This window comes from Pelmatolapia mariae, linkage group LG14 (assembly GCF_036321145.2).
Source record: "Pelmatolapia mariae isolate MD_Pm_ZW linkage group LG14, Pm_UMD_F_2, whole genome shotgun sequence".
NCBI classification, from domain to species: Eukaryota; Metazoa; Chordata; class Actinopteri; order Cichliformes; family Cichlidae; genus Pelmatolapia; species Pelmatolapia mariae.
Genome location: NC_086239.1, coordinates 22,841,164 through 22,852,139, shown reverse-complemented (window position 1 = coordinate 22,852,139; position 10,976 = coordinate 22,841,164). Strand labels below are relative to the sequence as shown.

The following is a 10,976-nucleotide window of genomic DNA, read 5'->3' as shown; positions in this document are numbered from 1 at the left end:
CATACAGTGATCAGTAAAGAAACATATCGGTCCTTTATTTGCCAATATGGGTGCATTAATACATCCTTTTCTCTTTTTTTTTTGTCAGACAGTTGAGCGCCAATCTAAGTGGTAAGTTGACTTAAAGTTTTACTCTTAATATAACTTTATTCAAACGTCACAACATTCAGATTTCATGGAAGTCAAAGTCCAAAGTTGTCCCAGTGGTAGGAACATTAGGAACTGTAATCCAAATACTGGAAGACTGGCTCCAGCAGATTCCAGGGACAACATCTGAAGTGTCGTGGTTGTGCTGTGTGAAAAGCAGAGGCAGGACACAATGCAGGACTCAGAGACAAAGGAATTAACTGAAGGAGGCAGCTTTATTCACTGTAACAAAATACTTGAAAGTACAAGTATACAAAACTCAAAACCAAGAACTGGGGACTAAAACTAGTAAACTAGGAACTCAAAACTAAAGATAAAAAAGGGAACACGCAGGGAAATGCAGCAAACTGGGATGAGGCGGCAATGAGCAGGAGACTGAGGCTGTATCCCAATTCAGGGTCTGCAGCCTTAAAGGCCGCATTTTAAGGCCGATTACGTCACAGCGACGCGACGAGGGCTGTCCCAATTCGAAGGCTGCTCGAAATGCGGCCCTCAAATGCGTCTTTCATTTCCCTGAATTTTAAGGATGTGGCGGTGTAGACTTCGTGGCCCAACATATCCCAGAATGCATAGCGCGGCGGTGGGTGTGGATAATTTTGCTGAAAAAAAAAACGGCAGAAGAGGGGTGCCCGAAGAGTAAACTTTTAAAAGTAAGTACTGAATATTATGTCACTTATTTATGTGCAAATGTTTAATAACGAAGAACATTAAAACATTACTGTTGGCCACATGTCGGCAAAGTTATGTGACATTAGCGATGTTTGTACTAACTTGGTTTTAAAGCCTTTACTTTAAAATATACGCCGTTCAATAGTTGACCTTAATCTTACAGAGAATGTGATGATTTTATGGATATTTAAAGTAAGCACTGAGACAAATTTAGTAATGTCAACATATTAAAAGAACAATATTTGTCTCTTATATATAACACAGTTATATATACAGTGTCAAAGGAACCTGTCTTTGAGTGAAGATTTAAGGTGACAGGAAATATAAATAAATGCAGCTTGAATCTTTACTGAAGCTCAGTATTTGAAACAGAGTTCATTCACTGCTGTAATAACTAATAATGATTGAAATGATAACTTTAATATTGGCCATATTATATTTACATTACCAATGTAAGATGACTTTAGTCTCATGAACAACATTAGGTAATTGTTATTTACTAGCTAATATTAAAATGACTGTTCAGTACAGAAATGAAGCCCAATAATCATGATTTCACAGTCCCGTGGTCTCAGCCTCAGATACTTATCAAAGCTCATGTAGAAACAAACAAACAAATGAACAAAAGATTTTCTCCTTCATTTCTGTCAGACAAAACTGTATGAAACGTTTCCAGCTGTTAGTGTCATGGTTGCTAGGCAACCTGGGCAGCGCAACGCAGGCAGGACCGTCCCATTTCACAAGCCTCGCACTTCCGGCCTTAGCGGTCTTTGAGTACGCGGCCCTTGTGGACCGTTAAGGCTGCGTACTTTAAGGCTGCAGACCCTGAATTGGGATACAGCCTGAGGACTTAAATGCACAGGATAACAAGGGGATGGGCAACAGGTGGAAAAAAATCAGACATAACAAGACAAGGGAAGAAAAACTGAACAAAATGCACTTGAGACATGGACTATCAAAATAAAACAGGAAACACAACACAGAGACAGAGAGCGAGGGACAGCAAGAGAGCGAGGACAGTGAGAGGGCAAGGGAGACATGACAGGCTGGGGAGAACACAGACGGACCAAGACAACGAGAACATGAACTAAATAACTAACTAAAACTAAATAAACAAGTAACTAAGAACTATCAATACAAATGATTAAACCAGGAAGCACAAGGAAACTAAAAATACCAAATAAAGACAAAAAAAAAACCCCATAGATCATCACAATAATAACAAGGTGATGCGGACTGTTTGTGTTTATTTTTGCCCGTCTTTGTACATCCACAGCACTGAACCAAAAACACATCTCTGTGGGTCGTTATGTTACAATCCAAAGGAACGTCGCTGCTGTGAGAGAAGTCAAGAATCTCACTGGTTCTGTGTCTCAGGTAACACCGTCTCCATGTTTGTTTGTTTTGATATGTGGTTTCTTTATCTGTTAGTTACCATCTCATGGGACTTACCATCACTCTGTGGTGCCAACACGGCTTCCAGCAAAGCAGTTAGGTCAGATTTTTATCTTGTGTGAAAGAGAAAAAAACATCTTTCAAAGAAACACTTTCAAACTAAATATCTTAAATCTGAAATAACACTATGGCAGAATAGCAAATTAAGAAACTGAGATATTGTACTTATTTTTTGATGGATTTTTGCTAATTTGGAAGTCAAAAATCTCAAATGCAATTCCTTCTGGGAAAGGAACATTTGTACCTCTGTACTTCCTTTTTTGTATTTTTGATTTTGAAGTGCACTTTGTATTTTCTGAATGTTCTCAAGTCAATTCAGTTCTCTTCTTCTACAGAGTCATGATGTTATAAGCAATCATTTGACATCGTCTAACTTGCAGAACTGGCAGAAGTTCCTCCAAATCCTCTATTTATGTCAAAGTATTAATAGGAATTTAATGGTACAAGTTACCCAAGTCTTGCGCACTACTGAGAAGTGAATGGCTTGATGTTTTTTTGTAGGCATTTAACTCTGCTGAAAGTGCAGATCACAACTCAGTGAAATGGGTGCATTTAAGCTGTCATCTTAAGAAAAACATTGCTATAAGCCTGCCAAGAAAGTGTCCTTCCTACCAAAATTTACCAGAGAAACATTTTTTTAGGAATTACCTTTACACAAAAAGAGCAGAAACAAGTTGTGTTAAATTCTAATCTTAGGTGTGTGAATACGTTTTTTGTTTACTATACTTTCTTGGGAATAAAGAACCAAAAGGACAAAAGCTGTTTTTGTCTGACTTTAGTGCCCCCGGGTTGCTGAAATACACAAACAGTGAACAATGTTTCTTCATACGAACTGAAAGATTTAGTACTTCGCAAAATTATGTCTTATATTTAATGACAGTGAAGAATTTCCCGTCATACTTGCAGACAATGAAGTACTATCTGTCTTCCATCAGGAAAGATGGAATGATGCGTATAAGAAAAGCAATGCAATGACGTCTGAAAAAGGTTGTAAACAAGCCTGCATGTATTGAACTGTTTTTATTTTCACTCTATGGATACAGACATCTAAATGTTTAGTAGCAACCTGTTTTAACGTAACATGTCTGTAGTGCCAATGTTGTCATTATGTGCAGCATTAGTGTAGGGCTGAACTGTGTCAGAAAAAATCTCCTGGCATTTTGGCCCACATGACAACCATAACTTATCACATATCTTCTTCCATCATCCTACAAATCATTAAACTTTGTAATAAAAAAAAATAAAATAAAAATGGTAGAGCAGTGTTTCCCAACCTTTTGGAACCACAGCAGATATTTCACATTAGTAAAATCACACAGCACACCACCACTGATAATTTTTCCCGGCGCACCATGCATGGCAGAATTGGCTCGGTTTGTCCCCAGTATACCTTTTTTGCTTTCTTCAGACCACTACTCATGCTAGGGCATTCATCTGGGTCAGAATTTTCTCCAGGATCCAGGTCAGATTGACTACTTATTCTTTTCAATATTTATTGCTTTTACATGCTGAGTTGTCTCACTCAGCATGACTATTATGTAATTTCTCCTTGGTCTTCTTCTGTTTTACTGGCAGTTGGCAACCTATTTAATTAGAGGAGGTAGTTGTACTGCCCTCTAGTGGTAGATAATGTAATTGTTCTACCCATTACTCACACCGTTCGCTTACAGTACTAATGAGGTGGAACCACATAATCTTCCACGGTACACCTGATCATTTCTCACAGCACAATTATGAGCAGCAGGTGGGTAGGAAACACTAGTTTAGCTTGTGTTTGAGCATTTTGTCCTTGGGATTAACCAGAGTGTCTGGCTGGGTTCGAAGTGCACTGAGATGTCATGCTTGTAGGCCAAACTCCTTACGACACCAACTGACTGTAACCTACAATCCAGTTTTGAGATTCCTTCCCAGGGGCCTTGACGCCCACTCACATCTTCACTCAGTCAGTTGACCTCAATAGGTCACATGATGGTTTCACCTGAAACCTCTGCTAATAATGACTCACATCCTTTTTTCACAACTTGGCCCGTTTGATGAGGTATGGGGTCAATAGTGGGTCAATGACTTTCTTAAGGGACAAATCCCACTAAGGTTTAAATATTTAGGACTCTCCACCATTTGTTTTGGACTGAAGAAGCTTGTCAGATATGAGGTGAAGCAAAGAAGTCTGGTCATTTTGTTTTTCCAGGCTCCTTAGATTACCATGACCTGGATGATTGAGACCTACACTGACATTCTTTGATAAGTCCTTTAAAAAACTATAATGAGATTTGAGAATAATTTGAGAATAATCATTAGAGGCACTAAAAAGATTACTGACGTAACAATAAACTGCAAACAGCAGCTTGTTTGTTTTAAAAAACTGTGTGGAGCTCTGAATGGCTTCATGAACTTTGCAGTACCCCTGTAACTTGTTACGTTTATGACATGTTGTTGAACCAGAAAGTCAGCCAACTTTTAGTTTCTGCTTATGAGATGTTTTTCACTCTCTCCACCTTCCCACTGTTTCTCTTTCACTCTGATTTTCGCACATTTGGCTTCATGTGCTTCAGGTTTTTTGTGGTTGGTAATTCCTCCACATCTGTCTCATGTTTTGCCTTTCTAAGTTTTCTACTTCTCTTCTTTATTCAGTGCAACAGTTTGGACATTCCACCATTGGGCTCAGTGCCCAAACGTTAAGGGTTTTAAAAGTGAATATGGGTAAGCCCACATTAGGGTCTTTCCCTTCCTCTGAGGAGATTACATCACCTCTTGCTTACGTTTCGCAAGATATAAAACATCCAACTCTTGTTGTTCACAGCTGGAAAAACAAAGCATGATTTGGCATTTTAGCATTTTTAACATGTGGATAAGCAACACATGGCAGAGGAGAGGGAAGGAAGATCAGATTGTTGATTGCTTCACAGACATGACTGAGCTGAAATCTCAATTTTATCATCAGTACAGTGCAAAGGATGGGAAAATAAGCAGGCTCTTACTTGTGAATATCAAAGAGGGTATTGTATTAGAAAATGCAGCTACAAGTAAACATGCTGAATGTGAACATGTATAATTTCTTCTCTCTCAGACCCTCTGAGTCATCTTTTGTGGGCATTATTCATCTCAACATGTTTACTCTGATAAGTTTTTCACTGCACTTTCTCATCTTTCCACCCTTCTGACCATCACACCTCTCTATTTAGGTCAAAGGAAGACAACATCCACTGTGTACAACCCCCATACACAAGTCTGTTGTGATGGATGTGTATCAGGATGGAAGCCTTGGATAGATCAAGTAATGTTTTCATTGTTCATTTTTTTTTTCAACCCTGACCAACTAGATGAATTTTTCATTTCAGTGCAAGTCAACAATGTCTGTGGCAAAATCAACCCACTCTTTCCAGTGAAGCCAGAAGACCGAAGCACTGTTCCTTAAAAAAGAGAGAGAAAAATGTATGAAGGCCATACTAGTGAGATTTTGACTAAGTGAATGTTAGCACATACATTACAGTATTAAATTCAGTTAAAATAACTTTAAATGTATAGAGCTAACAACAGAGTCCCAGTCATTCCAGAAATGCAAGTTCTTTTTATGCAGCTTCCATGAGAAAGCATGGAGCTCCACCCTGCTCCTTTTATAAAGTAACTGGGTGTTTTTAATGTGGTGCGTAAAAGTCATCTAAAGGCATACTTACCACTGCTGCAAAAGGATACCAAGTCTGGTAAGACTAAAACAAGACACATTACTAAATTAGATGTACTTAATGTAAAATTGTAACCCTTTTTCTTTGCTTTTAATATTACTGATTTTCATTTTTCATCTTTCTGTTTTCCAAAACTAATACATTTATGTGTTCACCTATGTGCAATATAATTTTTAAATGACAGAGACAGGTTGTGTCACAACGCTGCAATGTTACTGTATTATCTCTGATTCTTCAAGTGCTGTGGAGAGACACCGTATGGCTCGGCACAACGTGGAGTTCTCTGTTGTAATAACACCTTGTACGAGGACAGAGATGATGGAGAGGAATGTTCGGAGATGGGTATTCCTTACAACCCGGCTAAAGGGACTATATGTTGCTCTCAGTTTCATGGCAGCCCAGGACAACACTGCTGTGGGACAGAAATTTACCAGCCTGATGTTGAGATTTGCTGCAATGGACACAGGTGATTGTGTGTGTGTGTGTGTGTGTGTGTGTGTGTGTGTGTGTGTGTGTGTGTGTGTGTGTGTGTGTGTGTGTGTGTGTGTGTGTGTGTGCTTCACATGGATTATTAAAGAATTTCCTCTTTCTGAGTCTCTGACAGTATTTGGCACAACTTGAGATCAAATTTATTGTGGAAAACTGTCTGTTTGCTTGCCACCAGGCCAGTGATTTATTTATTTAGAAGAACTAAAATATTTAGGAATTTCATTTATTGTACCATTCAGTATTTTGTATTGATAAATGGGTTGGAAACCGCTGTAATGTTATCAGAGTTATCACCCATATCTGGGTTTTAGTTCTTCATTTATGTTCAGTTTTGTATCAGTTGAACTGGTTGAGTCTTGGCTACTCTCACAAGTCCGTTTCTACTTGTAGTAACTGTGAAAGTGTGGTTGACAATGGCACTGGGTATAAATGCATTCTGTGTAGATCCTGACGGACACCTGAAGCTGCAGCTCCGATGTTTTTCTTTCACTGTGTAAACCCTGTGCTGAAGAAATGAAGATAATACCTTTCAGGCTGAAATCTATCAATACAGATAATGGCTCATATAACTCAGGCTCCAATAAGCTTACATTTTTCATCTCACTCTCCATATTTGATATTAATTGATACCTCTGTTTTCCAACCAGACATCCCAGACTGAGAAACATTCACTGCTGTGGGGTCAAAGTCTACAACATTAAAGACCCACAGATGAAGTGCTGTGCAGGAACACTGTACAATCTGACATCATTAGATGAGCATGGAGGGGATGCACAGTGCTGTGGATCCATTCTGCAAAAGCCACAGGTAGAGTCAGTGAAATTGATGGCGTCAACAAAGCATTTTGTATTTCCTACCATTGCTTCACCCCCTATAAACAGGCTTGTTGCCTGTTGTAGACACGAAACATGTGAAGGAACATGAAGCATATTTTTTGAAGAAAAGAAATTGATATAGGTCTGGGGAAAAACTTAAGAAAGCAGCAGCTCCCTCCCACTACGCCATTGAAAGTACTGTTTAGTAATGAATGTTATACAACTGGAAATCTTCTAAATAGCAAAGTTCAATATCGGGGTTGCACCCATAAAAAGCTTGCCAAATCTTCTCTGCTAATGTTACAATGTTTTTGTAACAAAGAGCTGATAACTGAGAATGTAGCAAGATTATTGGCTTAACATGTAATGTGGCCTGACTGAATTAACACAATGCCTCAGTGACAGTGACTGCAAACAATTATGTTTTTATTAACAATAACATATAATATCTTTTCAAAACCAGGAGATTTGCTGCTCATGTGAGGACAAAGAGGTGCTTTACACTGTCAAGACAGGATTTGGATGCTGTGGTCACCTCTATTACAACACCACCCTGTGGTCGTGCTGTGCTGGGAGGCTTACATTAATCAATGAATCAGAACAGGATCAGAGAAAGATGATTAATGGTCTGTCGCAGACGTTTAGATGTCCTCTCACAAAGTAGAACTTCATTTTGTGTCATTTTAACATGATGGCACAGCCCAGATTCTGCATTTTACCAATAATATGTCTATAATCTTTTTCTTCAGAATACCGACATCTCTCTGTGAATAATCTGAACAAAACTGCTCTTTGCAATAAAGGTATGAAATATATACACATATTGGAAGAAATGCCATTGAAAAATTAATGTGTATTTGTAATGCAATGTTCTGCATCTCTGTTTAGTGCGCATTGGAATTGTGGAAAGTGTATCTCTGCGTAGCATTGTTTTCAAGAGCATGCTAAAAGTCCACGGGAAGAAGGCCAAAGTCAAAGCTTTGTCTTTGCCGTACACCCTGAAAATAGTTGATCACTGCAGCTCCCTTAAACTGATTCCTGGGAAGATCTATATCTTTAACAACGTTAATATTTTCACTGATTTCAATCATGAGTCTGTTCTTCAATCACTGCATTTCATTTTTTCCAAGTGTTCACCTTAGATCAGTACTCACATTCTAGTTACAACTGTGTTCTTACTTGTGTTACAAAGGTGATCTCCTTGAAGGACAGATTAGAAGAGAAAATCATTAAAAGTGCCATATGGGCATTTCTTTCATTTTAGTGCATGGAAGGACAAGAACATGCAAGTACAAACTGCTTCTAGCTTGAAAGTGACATGCACATTGATCCCAGCCAAGCAGCTAGAGCCCTCATTTGGAAATAGATTTCTGTTTATTTGGGACTGTAGTCTAACTAGTGTGATGGTACACCTAAGGTCATGTTAGAGTAATGCAAAAAAAGATAAGATGAATAAAAATTATTTATTTATAAAACTATTTAAAATGTAAAGTAATTAAGGAAAGTAATAACTACTTCAAAATCACCAAGAAATGTCAAACTTCAATTACTTTGGTTACAATTATGTTATGTTACTTTTTAAAAAACAATGAGCAATGTGTAGTTTCTTACTGTTTATGGGAACCATCCCATCTTTATGTAACAGTACAACATTCAACCTTACAGACCCGCACAACAAAAAAAGAAGATATAAACGTGATCATCTTTAGGTATAGCCACAATTACCAGCAAAGTTAGTGGAAAAACAGCTCAAAAATTTCAAATAGCCAGTTCAATAGAGTTCTCTGGAATTGACACAGTCATCTTAAGCACTGCTCAGGGTCTTAGGGTCCTTTTTCAGGTTCTTGACAAGAATTGAATCCTGTTTGCAGCAATGCATAGATGCTTCTCACAATGAAATCAATGTATTGCACTAATCTCAGTTGCTCAATGTTGTACACCACTGTATTTTTTGTGTTTCTGCAAGGTGAGCCCACTTAATTGTTGCATTGTTGCATACATGAAAAAGCTAAAACTGTTTTTTTTAAGTCAAACCCACACTATTGAATGTATACATGTATTAATCATATGGTTTATTTTACTAGCTAAAGCTAGAGAACAATAAGCACTTACTTCTGAATGCCATAGATGTTATAAGAATTGCTATTTCTTCTTAACTACCCAATTGTGTTCACCTTTGTGTAAGCTGTAGTTACTTTTTAACGAGAATGTGATTTACGTAATGTGATTAAAGATAGAGTACTGTAACTGGCAGATGCAGAGTGGGTACTATGGATGAGCCCCAGGAGTCCAGGCTCCCCCAATAAAGTTATAGTGCCTCCTGAGCTGAATTGTATGCTATACTGTAACTAAGTTACACTAATTCATACAATTTGGTGATTAAAAAAAAAACCCAAACAAACCTATCCAGGTCAAACTTTGGGAAGTGCCTTTCTCTTTGAAACTAAAAAAAAAAAAAAAAAAAAGATTCATCAGGTTGTGAAGCTAGTTTTAAATCATGACCCTATTCAAAGGTTTCAAAAGAAATGGAAATCTCTTCAGGATATTTACTTAGGTTTATTGAGCCACTTCTGCACTTCTGTCCCTTTTCCTCTGCAATATAAGACAGATGCAATTTTATAAATATTTCTCTGTGAATGTTTAGTGCTATGCATGTATTTTTATTTAATTTTTCTATAGAATAGTAAAGTGACTTGTGCTGAATGACTCCTGTCAAAGTTGGTTGTTCTTCCAGTTCATATGGTCTGCAATTGACCCAGGGTAAAGGTTTGCCATTTTTTGTACTGTATATTGCTTTATTAGAAGTTGCTGACATCTGTCATTTTTTGAGTTGATTTATTAAAGAAAACAATATTGTACTCATAAATGCACATTTATTATTGTCTAATTCTGTCTTCCAACAAAACTGATGTAGTTCAAGGGCTTAAAATGAATCCACTAAAAAATACATAAGACTGGGGCCAGTTTTTTGCACCACCATCTTAAATACAGTAGCCAAGATGAATATTGCCAATCCATCCAACTACGATTTATATATGTGGCTATATACTGGTCACATATGGACAACAGAACTCATTGACATTTGCATACTGTGGAGACAAATTTTAAGACTTGAATTATGAGAAGTAAGAAAGCAGAATTAAGTTGAAGGCAATCTACTGGTAATTGGTGGAACCACAAAGAAGAACACAACATAGATTTTCCAAAGAAGGTTTGACTGCTGTACTAAATTTTGTATATCCATTCCATTCGCTTCCGCTTATCCTTTTCAAGGTCGCGGGGGGCGCTGGAGCCTATCCCAGCTGTCATAGGGCGAGAGGCGGGGTACACCCTGGACAGGTCGCCAGTCTGTCGCAGGGCCAACACACAGGGACAGACAACCATTCACACTCACATTCACTCGCACATTTACACCTAGTGGCAATTTGGATTATCCAATTAACCTATCCCCACAAGCTGCATGTCTTTGGACGGTGGGAGGAAGCCGGAGTACCCGGAGGGAACCCACGCAAACACGGGGAGAACATGCAAACTCCACACAGAAAGACCCCGGCACGATGGTGGAATTGAACTCGGGACCTTCTTGCTGTGCGGCAACAGTGCTAACCACGGTGCACCGTGCCGTTCTGTTGTATATATTTAAGTTTATTTAAACCACTTTCTAATACATTGAACTATAACCAATTCATTGTACTGGAACCAATTCAAAAAATTCTAA

General features: G+C 38.2%; 1 protein-coding gene across 1 annotated transcript; it reads left to right on the top strand.

Moving 5' to 3' along the window:
* The first annotated feature begins 90 nt into the window (after positions 1 to 90).
* LOC134641305 (uncharacterized) lies at positions 91 to 10,101 on the top strand. The gene is made up of 8 exons (XM_063493667.1): positions 91 to 111; positions 2,093 to 2,193; positions 5,454 to 5,545; positions 6,194 to 6,420; positions 7,091 to 7,250; positions 7,722 to 7,884; positions 8,008 to 8,061; positions 8,147 to 10,101. The coding sequence occupies exons 4-8, from the start codon at positions 6,293 to 6,295 to the stop codon at positions 8,398 to 8,400; spliced, it is 759 nt and encodes a 252-aa protein (XP_063349737.1). The 5' UTR covers positions 91 to 111; positions 2,093 to 2,193; positions 5,454 to 5,545; positions 6,194 to 6,292; the 3' UTR covers positions 8,401 to 10,101.
* Positions 10,102 to 10,976: the final 875 nt, after the last annotated feature.